This window comes from Cebus imitator, unplaced genomic scaffold (assembly GCF_001604975.1).
Source record: "Cebus imitator isolate Cc_AM_T3 unplaced genomic scaffold, Cebus_imitator-1.0 Scaffold56, whole genome shotgun sequence".
Taxonomy (NCBI): Eukaryota; Metazoa; Chordata; class Mammalia; order Primates; family Cebidae; genus Cebus; species Cebus imitator.
In genome coordinates this window covers 765,105-787,989 of record NW_016107371.1, presented here as the reverse complement: position 1 = coordinate 787,989, position 22,885 = coordinate 765,105, and the positions used below count along the sequence as shown (strand labels likewise).

General features: G+C 41.5%; 1 protein-coding gene across 3 annotated transcripts in view; it reads right to left on the bottom strand.

The window, feature by feature from the left end:
* GRHL2 (grainyhead like transcription factor 2) overlaps positions 1-22,885 on the bottom strand; it is a 184,557-nt gene that overhangs the window by 77,781 nt on the left and 83,891 nt on the right. For all 3 annotated transcript variants that reach the window (XM_037738646.1, XM_017528899.2, XM_037738645.1), the window contains 2 exons: positions 21,584-21,740; positions 17,154-17,265 (listed from right to left, as the gene is read on the bottom strand). In XM_037738646.1, coding sequence (XP_037594574.1) covers positions 17,154-17,265; positions 21,584-21,740 — 269 coding nt within the window. The remainder of the gene's footprint in view (positions 1-17,153; positions 17,266-21,583; positions 21,741-22,885) is intronic.

The following is a 22,885-nucleotide window of genomic DNA, read 5'->3' as shown; positions in this document are numbered from 1 at the left end:
CTAGGCTGGAGTGCTATGGTGCAATCTCAGCTCACTACAACCTCTGCCTCCCAGGTTCAAGCGATTCTCCTGCCTCAGCCTCCTGAGTAGCTGGGATTACAGGCAACTGCCACCATGCCTGGCTAATTTTTTTGGTATTTTTAGTAGAGATGCAGTTTCACCATGTTGTCCAGGCTGGTCTTGAACTCCTGACCTCAGGTGATCCATCTGTCTCGGTCTCTCAAAGTGCTGGGATTACAGGTGTAAGCCACCACACCTGGCCTGTTCCTTGCCTTCTCTTCTCCTCTAAGAATTTGTCATTGACTTAATCACAATCTGCAAAGACCTTTTTTCCAAATAAGGTCATATTTATGGGTTCCGGGAGTTAGGACATGGACATATCATTTTCGAGGCCCTCCATTCAACCTCCTGCATCTGAGATTACTTTCTGTGATTAGAACTCATGTGATCTGAGTGAATGGCTTCTTTTTGCAATCATAGTTACCATAGCTAAAAAATAATCACCCGGCTTTAAACGAATTACAAAACACATCACTGTGAACATATTAAATTTCAAACGAACTTTTTTCCCCTAAAAAAAAAAAAAATGACAAGGCAACATAAAAACTACATATTTTAAATACTAGTTTGTAAACACAATAATAACATCTACCTGGTGAGGATGAGTGAACAAATAGGAAAATGGCTTACTATTTCCCAAAACAGTAATGATGCAACAATATTATTGGCTGAAACAGGTTTAGAAATTATGCTGGCCAGGTGCAGTGGCTCATGCCTGTAAACCTAGCACTTTGGGAAGCCAAGGCGGGTGGATCACCTGAGGTCAGGAGTTCAAGACCAGCCTGACAAACATGGTAAAAACCCCATCTCTACTCAAAATACAAAATTAGCCAGGCGTGGTGGCAGGTAACTGTAATCCCAGCTACTTTGGAGACTGAGGCAGGAGAATCACTGGGACCCAGGAGGCACAGGTTGCAGTGAGCTAAGATTGTGCCACTGTACTCCAGCCTGGGCAACAGAGACTCCATCTCAACAACAACAACAACTAAATAAACAAACAAACAAATAAAACCATGGGGAGAAAAAATGGGAGTCTTTCTAATGAAATAAGAATGAACCTGATCTCATTGTTAATGTCATACGCTGCCGGTGATACAGCCAAACTTTTCAGGGTCTTCTCTAAGGCTGTGTGTGTCCTTGGAATGTCAGAGTGAAGAGTATGGGAACTCATGGAAATTCTCTAGGGCCTGCTAGAATCCTCCCAAAGCAGAACAAGTGTTTCCAAATTCCCATGGCTTACAGGCTTGAGTGGATATTCTGTAACGGTGCCTCTTGAATGTTGCAGTGCACCAGAATCACCTGAAGAGCTTTGGTAAAATGCAGATTCTGGGTCCACTCTCAGAGGTTCTGATTCCATGGATCTGGAATGTGGCCATGAATTTGCATTTCTAGCAAGCTCCCAGGTAGAGCTGATGTGGCTGATCTGGGGACCACATTTAACACTGTTCTATGGCAAATGGAAATGTCAAAATAATTTAAAGGAGCAATTTCATTATTGGATTATTTGGGTGCAGTAGATTTACTCCACACAGTACTAGAAAGTGCTATATCTGTCATTAAGGTCCTACATCAACTATCAATGAAGTCCATGTGACAGCTCCTCTTTGCTCCTCAGATTTCCCTTCTTAGGAGGGCCAACTTGCAATATGGGAGGACAGGCAGTTAACCTGCACAGTAAGATTCAAGCACCACCTGCTCCAGGATGTCTGCTTATTCTTACGCCTGGAAGCCCATCCTGAAACACTCCATCCTTTGGGTAAAGACATTGTCATCTCCTGGCATTAAAATGCAAATAGTCTCCATGTGATAGCTGCTACAAACAGAGAACTTACAAGCTTGTTCCAAGCCTATGTGAAGCCATTACCACCTCTGCTAATCCTGGCAACCACTCTATGAAGCAAGAATCAGCATCTCCCTCTCACACGGAAGTTAAGCTGCTTGTGGAAAATCATATAGCTGGTAACAAGCCAACCTGTGATTTGAATCCGGGTCAGCTTGATGCCAGAGGCCATACTTTAAACCACTGTCCATATTTATCTTGCAAATTCAACAATATATTGTCAGCAGATATTGGGATCATAGCACATCCTACAGTGGCTACTAGTTTGTTGCAAAGCACTGAAGGAATGTAAGCTTGAGGGAGCAAAGAGACTGGACATTTTGGGATCACTGCAAATTCCATGACAAGAAAGACAAGGTTGGGATGCTTCAGTAGAGAGGAGACAAGAAAATATCTCCATCTACTGCAAGCACTGTGAAGACCGAAAGAAAAATTCAGAAGTTAGCCTTTCTAAGAAAACCTGAGGTGTCGGTGTTGGGGAAATGATGATAAACTTTGCAGTGCTTCAGCAAAGGACTGCCGAGGATGTGTGAATGTGCAATGCTTTGTGTTTGTGTTTCCAGCAAGTTATATTTGGCACAGAAATTATAGGATCCAATTCTATGCGAATTGTTACGATGAATCCTCTTGTAATCTTTTATTTTATCTTTTGCATATAATCACTGGCCTGTTAATAGGTTTTTAAGTTCAGACTTCTGTAGGCTGAGCTTTCTTCAAACTGATTGCAAGTGCAAATGTGATTCTGGGAATCCCGTCAAAGGCAATGTTAATTCCTCCACCTTAATTAAGCTTCACATGCTTGGTAAATTATAACTATGCCTTTTAATTATTTTTGTATATATTGTTGGAGATTAAAAGGAGTGGCATAATTAATATAAAGATTGTGTCTCTTCTGAAAGGTGCGGATTCTGCCTGGACTAGTGAAATAATGAAGCTGGAATGCTGAAAATGGCTCTGGGCATGGTTGCCAACTCAATGTGCATATACCACGGCCTAATAAGACCCCTTTTACAAAGCTGAGAGCTCAGCATAGTTTACATATTTGGGGTCCTGATGCTTACAAGTCTATTTACAGGGTGGCAATCAAGGCATAAAGAGAAAGGACATGGTCTGGAAACACACAGACCTGAATTTAATTTTCCGTCTCTTCTCCCACCAAGCCCTGAGACCTTCAGTGAGTTAACTGAACTTCTCTGAACTTGAAATTTCCTCATCTACAAAATAGAGACACTAGCTAAGAGAACTGGGCCCTGCTAGTCTCAGTGGAAGGTGGGACCAGTACCAGTCTCCACTCTGCCCCTCCCACCTGTCCTCAAACATCTGCTTCTCCCTGTCTGCAGTGCCAAATAGGATCGGCTCCAATTCAGTTAACAGGAGAGGGTCATTCCAGGAGCATCTGCTCTGACTTGAAATAGGCAGAATAAATGAACCCTAGTCTAAGCGGATTCTGAGATTTTTTTTTTCTGTTTTCAAATTCAAAGCAATGGCTTCTTAAAACCTGAATGACTCACTATAAGTCACTTATGAGTTATTTTCTTTATAATGTTTTACAGAGTCAGAGGTGACTTGACTGGATTTCCTTAAGTGTGTTGACACTAGAGCTGATTTCTAGAGGCACTAAAGTATTTCAATCATTGGAATACCAGCCCATGAGCAAATAATAATAACGGCCACCATTTTTTGAGAGCTGAAGGTGTGCTAGACCTTGTGCTAAACATACGTACTTCACAAATAAGACCTCAGACAGTTTTGCTTGGTAGCTTTTTAAAATTGTTATTCCCCCTTCCTAGAATAGGAAACAGGCAAGCATGTTAAGTACTCTGCCTTCCCCCCCAGTCAGTTTGTAAGGGGCCAGGCTGGGATTAGAACTTATGAAATTCATCTACGCACAATGCCAGAGGCCTTTGCCTTCTCTGCTATATAGCCAAATGAGCACTTTTCCATACATAATCCAGGACAACAATGGCTAAAATTGTGAAAACATGTGTGACCAGCATAGAGTGACTCTTCTATTCATATATGATTAAAGGCATAATTATTAATAATATGACTACTATTTACTCTCCATGGCTTAGTATAATACCCTCACAGATAACATTTGTGTTTCTTAGAACTTTCTCTTTAGGCTACATCTAATATTTTACCTGTGCTTGATTCACCCTCCTGTTTGTAGAGAAGGAATTATATAGACAGTGTTATCACTTTCAAGTTGTACTAAGCACAGAATATGAAAAACATTTTACACTGTAACTCATTACTATGTTCTGTGTATGCTAGTATTCTTGATTCTATCTGATTTTGTTTTTAAGATTGTTGGTCTTGACTAGCAAATGTTATTTCAAACTGACAATAGGTCATATCCTGTATGTAGACACATGTAAACACACATGCCATGTGCCCGTGCTTGCACCATGGCATATAGTTCCAGATTTAGTAACTCAGACAGGCTTAACATTCAACTCGTCTCATTAGTCCATGTGGTTCAGGGAGATTTAACTATAACCATTTTGTCTCTGCCCACAAATTTACTTTGCAAATCACACAAAAGTACCTGAAAGTTCCTGACAGTTTTCTGAATGAAGACACAGACTGTGCTTTGGTAAGTAACATGCTTATAACACTGCATGAACTACTGAAGCATATGCCGGTTTTCCATTCTTCATGCTGTTGTCTAATATACTGACACTCTTGGGAGCAGATGTGGGGACAAGAAGTTACAGGCACATAGGATTAGAAGTTACTGCCCAGAGTGGTTAGTCAGCAGTAATCATCCCTGCAAACAGAGCCCCTTCTAGCACAAAGCTCCCTCATCTTTTCCCACCTCAGATGATATATCCAGAAACGATCACACTTAGTTAATCTGACTCTAATTTATAAAAGGAAGCTGAATTCTTTCTGAAATGATGGTATTTTATATTATGGGTAAGAGTCTCAAGAATTTCTGTTCTATAAGATTCCACAGCCCCATTCTAGTGTTTAACAACCCTCGGTGTGAGAAATAATTTTCAGACACTTAGAGTTGTACTTCAGAGTTGCAGACTGAATAGATTCAAACACTAAAAATAACTTTTTGGTAATTGGCAGTGCAGTACAAAGACTAAATCTTCAAGTGGATTAGCTTTCACTAAATTTAAACCACAAGCCCAATTACTTGAGCAACTCAGAGTACAGTAAGATAAACTGACATTTTCAAATTCCCCACTTACCCTGGCTGCAAAGCACATACACAGAATGAGTTGTGTTATGTAGGAAGGTAAACCTCTTACTTGTGTTAAGGGTTTGGGTCCCAGTGGGAAGTAGCTCATAGACTATTCTGGTTTGTTGTAGGAGTGATTTCTACATTAACTGCTACTTGAATTACTCACATTGCTAGTCCTGTGTACTTTTACTTTTTTTCATCAATTCTGGAATTATTAGAGGATTTTGACACTATGTCAAAATAGGAATTTGAATTCTCTTAAAGAGGGAAACTACTGTTGCTGTTACAGTTAACCGTTCTAATGCTGACCCTAGACTGTGGGTGTGATTGGATTTGAGTCCACAGTGACCTTTGGAGAACTAAATGACCTCACTAAGCCGGCTGCCTTAGCTGTACAACGGAGACACTGCAGCACCTATCACACAGGATTGCTGAACTACGACCAGACTCTCATTTATTAAGCGCTCAATTATGTCAACACATGTCTTCAAAAGTAGAGAAACTAGTGGTGGTCCACATTCTTAGAGCCTGTTCAAAGAGTTTTATTCAGATTAGCTTTACCTTATTTTGGCTTCTACAAAGAAGAAGAGTTTAATTTAATTTTGAAAAAACTTGGCAAGTTTTAGGTTTTGTAAACAAGGAAGAAAAACTTTAAATTTCCCTAATTTCTCACTTGTGGACGTTCCAAAGACATACATTTGTTTCCATTGAAGGCCACAGGGAGAGAAACTTGCAGCAAATGCTAGAGAGTGGCTGAATAGACCAGCTCTATAGTTTTGTTCATGAAATATATGAGTCTCACGAACTATCTAATTACATCTCTAGGGTTTTTTTTTTTTTTTTGGGGGGGGGGGTCATTTTTAAGCCAATCCAATAATACTAAAAACTGTAATACAATGAGAGTGCCTGAAGTTTCCTTAAATGCACCTCTGAAAAAAGAAAATAATGAGGTCCCAAACAAAAAACATGAAATCAAATAAAAGTATAAATTCCACATTGGAGATGAAAGACATTATAGCTATGGATATAACAGAAGTCCCACCAGTTAGGGGAAAAACAACTCGATGTCCAGTAAATGTTTAAGAAAAAAAAAAGATGGAAGACAGGAACTAGAACATTGTATAGTACCAAACACAGCAGGCCTATGAGTGTTTTCAGTTATCTGTGCATGTGAGTGTGTGAGTGTGCTGATTCTGAAATCTCATCATCTAAACCAGTATCTCTATGGGACAGCTTTACCCTGTCATTCAAACAGACTCTCAGAGCATTCTGAAAGCATCTTATGCTTTTATCTTTTCTGTAACATTCCTTCTGGTTAACCACTCATGGCTTTAAAATTGTCAGGAGTAGCAGAGCTGTAAGAAAAGGTTTATTAAACAATAATGTGCTGGAACCAGACAAACTGAGTTCCTAGGAGCAATGAAGAAAAACGATAAAGGGACACATTAGTTGTAAGTTTTAATTCCACATCTAGCTACATTAAAAAAAAAAAATTGCCTTTCAACAATTTCCCACATTTGTTTCAAGAAAACAGAAATAATTTCTAGTTAAGTTTAAAAGGAGAAATTTATCCTTGTTTATTAGTATATATATTATGCTTGTAGGCTAGAAATAATGTCTCAGAGATATTTAAATTATATCAAAATATTTATAGTACAACAAAATAATATTTAGATATAAGAAATTGAAGTACTAAAGGCATTTTTAGCCTCCTAGTATCCAGAAAAATACTACCAAAAACAATTCTTTTAACATGAAAGAGGAGAGTCCAACCCCAGTCAGATTTCTCAGTGAACCAGGCACATGCCTGCTTGCTGTCACTGTCGCCTAGATGCACAACACCTCGCATGGCAGTGTGTTCATCAACCATGTGACACTGGTTGAGCCTCTATTCTCTGCCACATTCTGTACCAGCTGCTAAGCATACAAAGATTAAAGGTTTAAAAAATCCCATCTTTATTCAAAAAGCTCAGCACCTAATAGGATGAATAAATGAATGAATGAATAAACCAAGTGAAACACAGCCAAGTGCTACTGTTTAGATATAAACCAAAGCCCACGGAGGGAGCAGCTGACTCTACCTGCAAAGATTAGGAAGATCTCACCCAAGTGAGGACAGAGGAACAAGGTCTCAGGGTGTGAGATGTCTTCCAGGTGAAACAGGGAGGGAAGGAGGGCTATTCTAGATAAGGAGAACTGCAGAGAAGGGACAAACAAGAGGTTGGAAGTAAGTAAGAAACAGTAGTGACGGGTGAAAAGAGATCTATCATTTTAAAACATTAATAAAAGACAGGTTCTGCTGGATTGAGAAACAAGTGATAGTTTCAGATGTAGGGCAGGAAGTGTAGGCTCCTCTTTTAAGAAACATGGGGCGGAAGGAAAGAGGAGAGCCCAGTAATAGCTTGAAAGGGAGTCTGCAGGGATCAGGAGCAGGAGCTTGGGATAGGATCCTGACCCTTCCTCATGGAGGGAACCAGAGGGAGCCTGAGGACCATCCTCATCACACACGCAGGGGAAGGGATTCTCCCCAGCGATGCTGGCCTCAGTAAAATGAGTTTCCAGGATTCATCCTGAGACAGGTATGAAGTAGGTGAAAACCCACATTGGCTCGATTATGATTGAAAATTATTTCCTGCCTAAACAAAACTTTCAATTTACAGTGTTTTAAGTTAATTAGCCTTCACAGCCTACCATACTTTTATCACACAAATGTTTCTAATCAATGTTGAGATGAAAAGGAATGTTCCGTAACTGTGGCTTTAGCATTTCTCTAGAAAATAGAGCATGTCTTACGCTGCACATGAACTCTTGATAACAGCAAGGGTGGATATAATAGAGGGAGAGTCTGGATCTGCAAGTGAGGCCGTGCTGGCCTACCCCTGAGATTCCCCCTCACATCTGGTCCTGGGGAGGACATGGGGATGGAGCTCGCTCTTCTGACTGAGCTCTAACTATAGCCTTAATTCTTACCAGCCCTTGGATCCTGCTTTTTTTAATTTGGGAGCTGTCAAGAGGTTTGGTTTGATTTGTAATCAAATTTATTTTTCATATCTATGCAGAAGTATGGAAACAGCCTAGAAAAACATCAGAAAATGAAATTCTATTTACTTGAGTTATTTTTAAAGGAGGGAAGACCTATGTTTTCCAGACTGCAGGGAGAGTGCAAATCTATATAAGCTGGGGAAAGGGACAGCCCTCCAGAGAGCCAGAGAGCTAAATGAGGTGAGACAGTGGGAAACCCTGGTGAAGAGAGTGGGAAGTTGCTGATACTCTTGGCTCCCAGGCCTGTTGGGGCCACAAATTCACACTATCTGATCACCTGGCCACCTGATCGCCTGACCTCCCAACATGTGGAAGTCACCTCTTTGCAAACAACACCTCAAATCTCCACCCTCCCACTTTTCTACATAGCTGTTGGAGTAGGCCAGCCCAGGCCTGGCTATAAAAACTGTGAGAAAGCACACTTGTAGGGCACATCCACAGCCAGCTTCCTCTAAAAAACTCAAAGAAAAAAATTCTACTTTTTTAACAGTTGAAGTAAACTGTCCTTTAGTTTTAATTACAATTTCTGTTTGAAAGTAGAGCATGATTCCAGATTAAAAAGAGCTTCTATTTTACAGAATTGGCTCTAAAACAAAACAAAACAAACAAACAAACAAGCTTCTAGACCTGAACAGGACAGCCAAGCTGAAACACAGAGCTCAACTGAAGTCTGTGATCAGGCATCTTTTGAGAGGATTCCTTTGCCCTTCAAGAGAACTATGGAGGATCAAACTTGAAGAAATGTTTTGATTTCATTTTGAAAACTTAAGTTTTCAAAAAAGGATGATCTTAATATAAATTACTTTCAACAGAGCACAATTTAAACATTGTCTCTTAAGAAATAGATTTGCATTGGAGCACTGATGAAAATCCTATAATCACATGCTAATAACTGAAATTATACTATAATTGTCTGCTAATTACCATGGAAATCTACAGGATTAATATTAACAATGTAACTAATAAATCCTGATATAGGAAAGATTACTGTGAACCAACATTAAAGACAGAGACTGAATAGAGAGCATACAGTTTATTTCACAATTAACTACAACCCTGTATCAATAATGCTTACACTGGATGTGACTATAAAGTAATGGTGTCTATTTGGATGTGCTTGTGGAATCAGGCTCATTACATCACAACTTGTGCTGCCCATTCTGAAAGCACAAAAACTGTTATGTACATTATTTTGGAACATCTGCACCAGAAAGTAGTAAAGGAATGAGTTCTATTCAGTAGGGAGAAATTATATATGAATGTGCTACCAATTAATGGTTATAGCTTCTGGCTACCATTCTATGAAGTTAATGCTGGTTGCTGAATCTCTTCTAAAATTTTTCTTCCCTGTTTGAAAGGTAACAAATAGGTATACAAAAAGGTATAGAAAAATATACCTTCCCCAGAAAGTGGTTTTAGAACTATCCACTATTTGAGGAGATTGACCAATATCTAGACCAGTAAAGTTTTTTGTGATCCATTTTAATTATTTTTTAAATGGTTCACACACTGTGCAGAAATGGATAACTCCACTGTGCAAGTAAGTCCTGGGAAACTCCCAGCCTGTTCTATGTGTAGATGGTGCCTCAAAATCAACATGCCCCTGGCTGAACTCAGCACCTGGCCAACCTCCATGCCCCCCAACACTTGACCACGCTGCTCCTTCTGTCTCCCCCGCCTCTGGGGAGGGCAACCAACCAGTTAGCAAAGCTGCGCTTTTCTTCGTGATCCTTTTCTTCCCCTGTATCTCCCACAGTCAATCAGTCATCAAGACTCTAACAGTTCTGCAGTTTGTCTCTCACTCCTGGGTTAACTTTGTATCTCCCCTGCTGCAATTCAGGCCTCCAATCCCAGTCTTTCACCTGGCTATTGCTGGTCTTCCATTGCCAGTCCAGCACTCACTGCATCCATCCCACATGCTGGCTCAAAATTACCTCTCTGAAATACAGATATCCCATTACAAACCTGCCCAAAACCCTCAATGGGTAACCAAAGCCTCCAAAATCAAGCACTGCAACTCATTGGAGAGAAAGTTCACTTTATCACAGTATTCTATTTGACTATTATTTCTGCATATTCTCCACTGTATGACCTTACTGAAGTTCTGGGAAGACCGATAAGCAAATGCAACACAGCCACTTGGATAAATGGCAATTTGCAGGTACAATTTCTATTATTGCCCTCTCTTACACATCTTGTTTCATTCAACAACAGAAAGATATGGCTAAAACAAGATATTGATGTTAAACCTCAGTATAAAAAAAGTGTAAATACACACACACACACACAAGCGTGCACACACACACACACACGAATATCTCCCCAACAAAACTGTAAAACAAGACTTTATGGAGACAAGGTAGTGTTAAGGCAACAAACAGCAAGAGACTCTGAGCTCCACATCTGGCTTAGTGATGTTCCTCTGCAAAGGTGCTAAGGTGGGTGATCGCAGAGGAACTCAAATAGCACTTCCCTATCATTCTACCTGCAGCTCTGAGGTTTGCCACCAGGACTCGGATGTCAAGAAGCAATGAACCTCCAACACTCAGAGACTTCTGGGTGTGTGGACCCCAAGATCCTTCCTGGGCTCAGTCAGCTGCCATTGGGAACCCAAGGCTTCAGCCTGTGCCACACAGAAACACTATAACCAGGGTTTCTTTCAGTTTGGGACTAGCAAATTCCATCTATGCTTCATCTCCCTGCCACTGTAAGATCCCCTTGAAAAATGTAAGCCTTTGCTGGGCGCAGTGGCTCATGCCTGTAATCCCAGCACTTTGGGTGGCCAAGGCAGGCAGATCACCTGAGGTCAGGAGTTGAAGACCATCCTGGCCAACATGGTGAAACCCTGTCTCTACTAAAAATACAAAAATTAGCTGGGCATAATGGCAGGCACCTGTAATCCCAGCTACTCGGGAGGCTGAGGCAGGAGAATTGCTTGAACCTGGGAGGCAGAGGTTGCAGCAAGCCAAGGTTGTGCCACTACACTCCAGAGCGAGACTCTGTCGCAAAAAATATAAACATAAATATAAATAAATAAAAATGTAAGCCTTTCCACAATCCCATTTACTAAGGACTTCCTTCCTTTACCCCGCTCTCTGCATAGGTCAAATCAACTAGCACTCTCACTAGCATGCATGAGAGTATCCACCCCCACTCACCTTGGCTAATAGTGTTATAGTGTTATCAGACTTTGTTAAATAATTTGTCTTTTTTTTTTTTTTTTTTTTTTTTTTTTTTTTTTTTTTTTTTTTTTTTTTTTTTTTTTTTTTTTGAGACAGAGTCTCTCTCTGTTGCCCAGGCTGAGGCAGGAAAATCCCTTGAACCCGAGAGGTGGAGGTTGCAGTGAGCCAAGATCACGCCACTGGCTCACTGCAACCTCCACCTCTCGAGTTCAAGGGATTCTCCTGCCTCAGTCTCCCAAGTGGCTGGGATTATAGGTGCCTGCCACCACGCCCAGCTAATCTTTGTATTTTTGGTAGAGTTGGGGTTTCACCATGTTGGCCAGGCTGGTCTTCAACTCCTGACCTCATCATCCGCAGCCTCGGCCTCCCAAAGTGCTGGGATTACAGGCGTGAGCCACCACACCTGGCCTCAGTCCCACTTTTTTTGTCTTGATTACTGTACCTGTGAATGTACTATTGCACGAGTGATAGCACCTTTCCCTACCTTTTTGACCTCACATGCCCTAGTTATCTTTTCAGATGAGTCTCAGAAGCTTCTCTGGGAAGCGCTTTTCTATGCTGCCGCTTACCATGTGATATTTTAGTTAGTCATCTTCTTGCCCCTCATCTTGAGCAGTCTGAGTACAGGGCTCTGCCTTAATTACACTTGTATTGCCAGTGGCTAACAAAGGGTCTGGCACATAGTAGGTGCTCTGTAAATGTTTGCAGAATGAATGTGGAATAACTATGTTTTTCCTTAAGTCGGTGTTAACCAACCCGTCACTAACTCCATGCCTTCTTTTAAAGAAGCTTTCTAACTCAAAGAAAATCAACCTGCAAATGTCATTTATGTAGCAAATCCACACAGGAGGTACAACTGGCATAAGAATGCTCCTGGAACCACAGAATGTCAACTTATTTATGACCTTGAATACTTGCTGTTATTCAAGGAACTCACATGAATGAACTTGTGAGACTTAGACAAGTTTACTTACGTGTTTTGAAAAGCAGCAGGATCCCCTTGGGCCTGGGTTTATTTGGTTTACTTATATCAAGTTAGAGCTCATTGCTAATATTTTCTTCCCCTGTCCCCAGCTCCTGCCAAACAGTTTACGGCCTAATATACAAGAACTGCATATCAAACTGGCTTTCACCAATGTCAGAACTAGCAGCAGCCAAGAGGTCTACCACCCGACTGCAAAATGTCCTTCATGTCTGGAGAGCAAGCCACAGACAGAAGAATCAGGATGTCTGTGAATCAGACAGTCTCCATGTAGTCAGGTCCTGGTGGGTGCCAAGAACTGGCTAGGGGCTGGAATGCAGAGGTGGTATATGGTGAAGAGAGGACTTCAAATAATTGTGTTTGTTTATTATACTTTAAGTTCTGGGGTACATGTGCAGGAGGTGCAGGTTTGTTACATAGGTATACACGTGTCATGGTGGTTTGCTGCATCCATCACCCCGTCATCTACATTAAGTATTTCTCCTAATGCTAACCCTCCCCTATTCCCCCACCCCCTGATATCCCTCCTCTAGCCCCCCATCCCCTGACAGGCCCCAGTGTGTGATGTTTCCCTCTCTGTCTATGCGTTCTCATTGCTCAGCACCCACTTATGAGTGAGAACATGTGGTGTTTGGTTTTCTGTTCTTGTGTCAGTTTGCTGAGAATGATGGTCTCCAGCTTTACCCATGTCCCTGCAAAGGGCATGAATTCATCCTTTTTTATAGCTGCATAGTATTCCATGGTATATATGTGCCATATTTTCCTTATCCAGTCTATCATTGATGGGCATTTGGGTTGGTTCCAGGTCTTTGCTATTGTGAACAGTGCCATCATAAACATATGTGTGCATGTATCTTTATAATAGAATGACTTATAATCCTTTGGGCATATACCCAGTAATGGGATTGCTGGGTCAAATGGTATTTCCTTTTCTAGGTCCTTGAGGAATTGCCACACTGTCTTCCACAATGGTTGAACTAATTTACACTCCCACCAACAGTGTAAAAGCGCTCCTATTTCTCCACACCCTCTCCAGCATCTGCTGTCTCCTGATTTTTTTAACGATTCCCATTCTAACTGGCATGAGATGGTATCTCACTGCGGTTTTGATTTGTATTTCTCTAATGACCAATGACGAATGACTGCTTTTAAAAAATAGTGCACATTCTGGCATTCTTGGGTTTCTATCCCACCTCCATACCACTTATCAGGTGTGTGACCTTGGGTAAAATTCTCCCCTCTTAGCATCTTGGCTTTTAAACAAGAAAATGAGTTGTTTTGGCCAGGCCCAGTGGCTCTCGCCTGCAATCCCAGCACTTTGGGAGGCCAAGGCAGGTGGGTCACTTGAGGTCAGCATGGCTGGGAAGGGAGACGGGAAGGGTGGGATGAAGAGAGGTCAGTTAATGGGCATACAGTTCGATAGCAGGAATAAGTTCCAGAATTCAATAGCAGAGTTGAGTGACTATAAGTAGCAATAATTGATTATATATTTTAAAATAGCTAGAAGATTTGGGATATTCTGAACACAAAGAATTGGTAAATGTCTGAGGCGATAGATATCCTAAATGCCCTGATTTGATCATTGCATATTGTATGCCTATATCAAAATATCACAGGCACTCCATGAGTATGTATAATTATTATGTATCCATTTAAAGAAAGAATCCTTGCTTAGCTAAGGGGGCCTCATCTCTGTCTCTAGTTCCAGCTTCAGGGTCACTGCCTGGCTAGCGTGGTTGAATCTGCAGACCACAGATGCTGGTGGAGATCTGAGAACTGTGACTTTTCAGCCCTGACTTTAACCTCCAGCTTCACAGAGGTTTTGAAAAAGAAATGCATTAAATAATTCCGGGTACTTTTTTATTTTTTTGAATTTTTAGGCCATTAGAAGGTTCATAACCCAAACTGGCAAATGTATGGCTGACGTACTCTCTGCCTTCCTTCACCTTCTGCAGGTACCCATAACCCTTCATGATACTCCTGGTGGAGACAAGGGGCGACCCCAGAAACTTTCTCAGTATCATACTCCAGAGTTAAAGCAGATGATGGCACGACAGGCAGACATACGTGCCAAGACACCATCAGTGCTCCTTTACATGGGAAATGGTATTTACAACCCACTAGCAGAGAAATACATGATTTGATTTTTTTTAATCTAGTAGAAGAATGAATTATATGAGATTTTTGCATATTTTCTCACTCTGTGTGAGCAGATGTCAGGTTGAGGTTAGGGTAGAGACTGTGCTCAGAAAACATATGTTTCATTGAAACTAAGTGGTAGATTTAATGCCTTGTTCTCAGGTTGGAAGCAAGTAGCCAAGTTAGCCATGAAGCTACTTGGTAAATGTCACAAATCTCAGAGATAAAGCCTGTGTGTGCCTATGGGGACACATGCGTATACAGAAAGAAAAGCCTGAAGGCAGGCAAGAGACGATAAAGAAGAGAAGATCTGAAGTCTCACAAGATCTGAGAAATCATGCCAGTCTCAGAAAAGTAAACCCTGCAACAATAGCAAAGTTGGATCAACAGGTATGCCAGTAAAATGCTTTTATTATTTGCCTTATTTGGACCTAGTCCATATTTCTCTTTAATTGCTCCTTTCATTTTCTTGGGTAATAATTATAAGGCTAACTTTTCAAATAAAATAAAAATGTTCCTCTGTTCTATGCAGATTTAACTAAACAGGTTAAGGCAAGTATCCCCAACCCCTGTTCTAGTCACCAGGTCTTGGTTTAGTTTATCAACTCGGGTCGGCAAGACAGATCTTATCCCACCTCTTGCACGAATTATCTGAGGGGGAGTCAGTGAGCCTTCCTAGGCCTGTTTCCTTGTTTATTCGATAAATATGTTTGACTAGTTAATACAAAGGGTGTATGTATGTGATGCAGGGGTGAGATGTGGCTTAACTATTTTCCAATGAAAACCAGTAACTAGTTTCAATATCTTCTATGGTGAGTCTCTGACCCTAACCTAGTCACTAAACTCTGCCACTGTGGTCAAGGAGTCCGAGCCAGGGTAAAATGGAAGTCCTGAAAAATCCTCATTGCAGTGTATAAGAAATCAAAGTAATCATCCTTTGCAAGTCTCAGTAATACCTTGTCACACCCAAGATGATGGGAACCTTCACTTAGCCCACACTCACCTGGACTGCAGCATCTTAGTCAGCAAAATGGGGTAATAAAGTCTATAAATGAGAAATGACTTCTTATGGAAAGTGTTAAAATTATATGGAAACACATACATTACTGTCTGCTTTTAAGTGATTTTTGGAAGCTTTAAGGACACGTGCACACGAATGTTCATTGCAGCACTGTTTACAATAGCAAAGACCTGGAACCAACCCAAATGCCCATCGACGATAGACTGGATAGGGAAAATGTGGCACATATACACCATGGAATATTATGCAGCCATCAAAAACGATGAGTTAGGGTCCTTTGTAGGGACATGGATGAACCTGGAAACCATCATTCTCAGCAAACTGACAGGAGAGCAGAAGATCAAACACCGCATGTTCTCACTCATAGGCGGGTGTTGAACAATGAGAACACATGGACACAGGGAGGGGAGCACTACACACTGGGGTCAGTTGGGGGGAAATAGGGGAGGGAAGGTGGGGGGTGGGAAGCTGGGGAGAGATAGCAAGGGGAGAAATGCCAGATGTAGGTGATGGGGAGGAAGGCAGCAAATCACACTGCCATGTGTGTTCCTATGCAACAATTTTGCATGTTCTTCACATGTACCCCAAAACCTAAAATGCAATAAAATAAATAAATGGGAAGAAAAAAATAAATAAATAAATAAATAAATAAAAAGAGATCCATTTCCTGACTTCCCCTATTATGCTCTGCATCTCAGAGGTTGATTCTACAAACTGTACTTTCCAGGGTAATGTGCCCTCTGACTCTGAGTCAAATTCTGTCAATGGGAGGCAGAATGGGAGGCACTGGCAGGAGATCGGGAAGCAGAGAGAATCCAGGACATTTCTCCTCCTCCCTCTTGGCATTGAGAATGTGTCTGGCAGCGATTCTGCTGTGCTTTCATCTCCCGTTGGAAAGCGGCTCCCTCTGTGGTCCCGGCTCCTGCTGGGTGGCTTCTCCAACACCCACCTCCTTCTCCTCCCTTTGATTCTCCAGCCCTGCAGGTAATAGCTGGATTGCCTCACTGTGCCTTCAGCCTTTCCAACCTTGGCAATGAGTTCATGCCCAGTGAATTATTGGGCATGGGTGTTGCCTTCCAGACTAGACCCTGGGTGATGTGCCATCCAGGGGGCTGCTGATCTCTACAGAACGGACTTCATGTTTAAGGGTATACAGATTCCTGGTAGATTCACTCCTTCTTTAAATGGTTCACTTGCCTGATAACCTAGCATTGCTTACACTAGGCATGTGTTGAAACGGAAAGAACACATGACAGAGAACTAGAAACTCACTGTGTAGACACGTGACCTTTGCCAAATGCCCTAGGGTCACATAAGCCTGAGTTTATTTATGTCACAGGGATAAGGGTTCATCTGACCTGCTGACTGCCTATTAGGCTCAAAAGGGGAGGCCATGAAAACATGTTTTAGAAACTGAAATGGTCATTGCAAATCTAAATATATGACTATGATTTTATGAGACACAGTTGACGGTCACAGAATAGAAAACTCTTTGCTCTCAGCCTGGTTTTGGTTACTCAGTCTGATCAGCACTTAATGTCTTGACACAGGACAGGTGCATAGACTAGTGCCTGGCACATCACAAGAGCTCTATGGCTCAGCTGTGATTACTGTGCCGGGCTCCCCTTGGCATCAAGACAACATGTCAGTCTATTGAGGACTATACAGGGAAGTCAAGGTCAACTTACCAATGTCAAGGACCCTCTGCTTCGCTGTGTGCTGCCGAGAGTGCCAGTATTTCCAGTATTTGAGCTGTTCGTCTCTGTTCTTGTCTTCACTGAAGACCACCATCACCACGCTCTGCAGAGGGGAGAATCGTGGAGCTTACTTTTGGTCCAGTGCCTGTTGCCTCAGTCTCCAGTTCTAGAAGTTCTACCAGAGGTGTGTTTGTGTCATGTTGCTTTTCTTGCTTTAGAAAAGCCCAGACAAGCTTGGTTATATGGTCTGTTTTGCTATAAAATGGACTTACTTAAAAAATGATTGAAAAGTAAGAACAGCATGGAGGAAAAAAAAAAAAAGAGTCCCACATCAGTTTTACCAGGAGGCTATAAACAAGCAGATTCACCAATTATCAGCAAATGTGTTATTTTGTGAGGCCAGCAAAAACTCCTCAAAATTTTTCTTTCTTATATTAGAAACAAGCATACTTTTGACATCTCTACTCCTTAAACATAAAATGTGGTGCCATTTGTAAAGAAGCAAACATCTGTTTGTGGTCTAGTTAAGTGCCTCAGGCTGGAATATCAAAATTAGTGAGAAAAATACTAAGGAAATGAGGAAAATGCTAAAAGACAAATTCCTATTGATGAACATAGATCTAAACTACAGATATTTCATACACTGAAAAATACAAGGGCAACTATGATATCTATTTAAATATAATGTGAATGTACTTTAAAAATTAGCTTAAGAAACTAATTATATCTTGCAGAAATAAGAATTCAAAACTCGTTTCAGTTCTAAATTATCAGCGGCCTCACAAAACTAAATACACATTAATTCACCATCATTTATGAAATGGAGACAGTACCAAAAACAACTTCTTCTTAAAAAAACCTTTAATTACAGTATCAGGAATACTCCTCCTCTCACTCCACATCCAAAACACTTCTCAGGCACTTTCCTACTATTCCAGAGAATATTTCATAGACTCTCATTCCTTAAGTACTTCTTAGGACTGGGCCAGGTGACTCAAACCTGTAATCCCAACACTTTGGGAGACTGAGGTGGGAAGATGGCTTGAGTCCAGGAATTCCAGACCAGCCTGGGCAACATAGTGAGACCTTGCCTCTGCAGAAAATAAAACAAAACAAAAAGCCAGGCACAGTGGTGCAATCTGAAGTCACAGCTACTTGGGAGGCTGAGACAGGAAGACCCACTTGAGCCTGGGAGGTTGAGGCTTCAATGAGTGGTGATCATATCACTGCGCTCCAGCCTGGGTGACAGAGGGAGAGACCCTGTCTTCAAAACCAAAACCAAAACCAAAATCACCTTCTCCTTTGTAGCAGTTTACACATTTGTAGTCATTTACTTATTTACAATTATTCAGCTGATGGCAATGTCTTCCCAATTAACATCAAATTTAAGGACAGAAACAGTATCTGCCATTCACCTTGGCACCTGACAAATAATAGACAGCAAATACATGCCGGTGCTGGCTGTTCCTCCAAACCCTGGTTCCTTCCTAAAGTATATGTAAATAATTTTTACACAAGAAAGCAGATGTTGGTTAGGAAAACTGTTTAGAAATACATATCCAGCCGGGCGCGGTGGCTCAAGCCTGTAATCCCAGCACTTTGGGAGGCCGAGGCGGGTGGATCACGAGGTCAAGAGATCGAGACCAACCTGGTCAACATGGTGAAACCCCGTCTCTACTAAGAATACAAAAACATTAGCTGGGCATGGTGGTGCATGCCTGTAATCCCAGCTACTGAGGAGGTTGAGGCAGGAGAATTGCCTGCACCCAGGAGGCGGAGGTTGCAGTGAGCCAAGATCGCACCATTGCACTCCAACCTGGGTAACACAGCGAGACTCCATAAAAAAAAAAAAAAAAAAAAAAAAAAAAAAAAAAAAAAAAAAAAAAAAAAAAAAAAAAAAAAAAAAAAAAAAAAAAAAAAAAAAGAAATACATATCCATATTACTGCAAATTCACAAGCAGTGTGATCTTCAGAGGCACTGGGTACATGACAATAAAGAAAACCATTCTCTGTGCTGGTGCAACTGTGAGCTCAGCCAGCTTTTCATTCTACCCTCTCCCACTTCCTCAAGCTTTTCCATTTATGTGTAAAAGTTTACTGTGTGGCTTCCTGGTATTTATTTCTACTCAAAATAAAAATAACATTTAAAGTAATATTTCTTCTGGCAAGCATCTAAATTAGCATAAATAATGGCGTATTCTTGGTATGGAAATTTATTTCTTCAATGATAAAGCAAAAAGCAGTTTAAAACTGTTATTACCACTCCTTACATGCCTCAACTTGGAATGAAATGTTATTATGACTCGTTGTGACTCTTCACAGAAATAAATGCTGGTAGGTTACAAGCACAATCTCCTTCCTGCCCCAGAGCCAGGGAGTAAGAAAGAGCCACTCTGAGAGGTGCCAACTTAACCTCCAAGGGTGGAGGCTAAAGTCCTTAAAAAATAAGGGGTGGGGGGGAGGGAATTCTTCATTTTAGCCAAAACAGAACATACAGAAATAAAATTTTCTTATTAAATTGTTTTCATATCAGCAATGCAGAATTCTTGGAAAAGTCCCTGTATGCCAAACTGTTGTCATGACCTTAGAATACTAACCACCCATCATTTATTCCAGGTTGATGGTAACGGTGTTTAAAAGGGTGTATATGAGTTATACCCACAATTGGAATTTACAGGCTTTAAAAAAAGCAAATTTATTCAGTGTCCTCTCACCAGATGCTCATATATAGGAGAGGGAGGATGTAATTTATAGAAAATATATCCAGAGGCCAGGCATGGTGGCTTACTCCTGTAATCCCTGAACTTTGGGAGGCTGAGGCAGGCAGATCATGAGGTCAGGAGTTCCAGAGCAGCCTGACCAACATGGTGAAACCCCGCCTCTACTAAAAATACAAAAACTAGCTGGGCATGGTGGCACGTGCCTGTAATCCCAGCTACTTAGGAGGCTGAGGCAGGAGAATCGCTTGAACCTGGGAGGCGGAGGTTGCAGTAAACCGAGATCGCGCCCTTGTACTCTAGCCTGGTTGACAGAATGAGACGCCATCTCAGAAAAAAAGAAAATATATCCAGAGGGAAATATATCCAGACTAACATTTCCCTGTATTTCAGCCCTCCATGCTGCTCAACACAGCACACCCTCATGGTAAAGGGAGTTGGGTTCAGGCATCTGATGGCCTGGGGTAGATCCTGGTTCCCTCATCTTTTAGCTATGTAAGCTTTGCCAGTTACAAGCTTCTGAAATTTTATCACCAAGTTTCCTTATCTGTAATATCATAAAAACAATAGTGCCTTTTTCATAGGGCCGCTGTCAGTTTCAACAAGTTACTAGACAGTTGGCACCTAATACAGAGGCTGGTGTTAGAAGATAATAAATATGAATTGTTATTTTATGACTCTTGTTATTATTATTGTGATAGCATATTCTCTACCAGGGTCTTGACCACAGCGTTAGAACTTACTAATTCTCCTGATGGGCACAAAGCACGTCAGGCAACTTTCTCACTGCAGCGGTTCAGCCTTGTGCGGGACCTGTGCCCCACCTGCACTGGGGGTCATGCCCGAGTTATGTGCACTCTAGGCACGCCATGTGCTCCCTTCTTAAGTGTTCTGAAGTGGTTAAGAGGAGGGAGCTGTGACTAAAATCAGGTGGGCTGGGCATCATGGACACAACAGCATAAATCACTTTCGAACAGATCAGGAAAGTCCATCCACTTGTTTCCAGAGCTGTGCTATAATTTGCCTTTTCAGTAGAGAGGGATTACTGGCCCCCCCACCTTCTTGGCAGTAGCAAGTACACCAGAGGCTGGCAGGCTTCCAGAGCAGGGAGCGCCAGTTTCATTTCATACAAGCAGCACTAACACTCATGAATCTGAAAACTCAGATGAAAACTCAAGAATCTAAAAACTCATGAATCTGAAAGTCACTAAGTGACTCCTGGTGGGGATCGTGCCTCTCTCTGGAACCCTGAGAAAGCACTGGGCTGCAGAAGGCTTTTAAACCAAGTTCCACCAGGCCCAGGGATTCAGAGTGAATTGCATTCTCCTTTGCAGAATAGAACAAAGCTCTTTCTCACCTACAGAGAGGTTCTGCTTACAGCTACTAACTTGAAAAATCAAGATCAATTTATTGAAAACAACAACAATGAGGAAGCACGTAAGCAGTGAGTGAAGCAGGAAAATTCCTTGGATACAGTCAGATAGCACGTTCCAAACATGTCCCTTCCCTGGGTTTACGGTTACTGATTACAATGATAAAATACAAGCCAATAAGTGCTCTTGCCCCCTACTCTCTGACATTCGTTCTAGAATTATTTATGTTGAAGGTTTTATTTTTTTTTTCCAAGCCACTCTACAAGGCTGTGAGGTAGCCATCCCATTCATCGGATTCCTTTGTACTTTATCTGAGAAATGTGGCCCCTACCCTGACTTTGCTGATGGGGTGTCGGAAGCATTTGTTGTCTCCAGTCTCGCTGAGTGTTATGGCATAGAACTGTCCTTTGTTGAGGTAGGTCATGGGGCCCTCCCCCTGCTTCTGACGGAGAGATTTGGTGGCTTCCAGGGTGTACTGAAATGTGCCACTGTGAACAGAAAACAAACAGTGGTCAGATCCACTCACTTGGACATTTCTGCTTTTTTGATCAATTGCACATTAATAGCATTTCACATGAATATTAATCACAGTTTACTGTTTTAGAGACAAAACACAGCGTACGGCAAAAGAGGTGAGACCAGACCAAAGGTCACTGCTAGTACAATGTATACAACATTTCTAATAGTGGCCCATAAACCAGATGGTTTGGAAGAGGAGAAAGTCCATGATGTGCCTGGCCAATTGTGCAAGCTCTACCAAAAGAAGCCCTGATAAATTTTAGCTGGCAACTAGGTAATGCTTGAAGCTTAAGAATTGAGAGAATTTGCCACTTTTACCCTAACAACAAAACAACTAAATAAATGATTTTGTTCAATTCATATATATATGCCTAACCTTTCATTTTTGTCTAACCAAGGTGTTACAAATAGCTGTATCTTACTTTAAAACATCTCAAAACATGAAAATCCAAAACTCAGACATTCAACTGAGACTCTAGTTCGCTAATCACAGGGAGCACTTTGTCTTGTGCTTCTTGTTGTCAAGACTGCAGAATAACTCATGACAGGGTTGTTCTAAACCAGGGGTTTGCAAATAATGGCCCATGGGCCAAATCCATCTCACTGCCTGTTTTTGTAAATAAAGGTTTATTGGAACACAGCTGCGCTCATTTGTTTACATATTGTCTATGACTGCTTTCATACTACAACAGCAAGCTTGAGTCATCGTGGTAGAGAGAAAGCCTGCCAAACCTAAAATTCCTACTCTCTAGTTCATTTCAGAAAAAGTATGCAGATCCCTGCTCTAAATAGTGTCCCTCATGTTTTTTTTAAACATGATATAGGCTGGGTGAGGTGGCTCATGCCTGTAACCCCAGCACTTTGGGAGGCCGAGATGGGTGGATCATAAGGTCAGAAGATTGAGACCATCTGGCTAACATGGTGAAACCCCATCTCTACTAAAACTACAAATATATATATATATTTAGCTGGGTGTGGTGGCATGGCCTGTAATTTCAGCTACTTGGGAGGCTGAGGCAGGAGAATCGCTTGAACTCGGGAGGGGGAGGTTGTAGTGAGCCGAGATCGCACCATTACACTCCAGCCTGGGCAACAGAGTGAGACTCCACCTCAA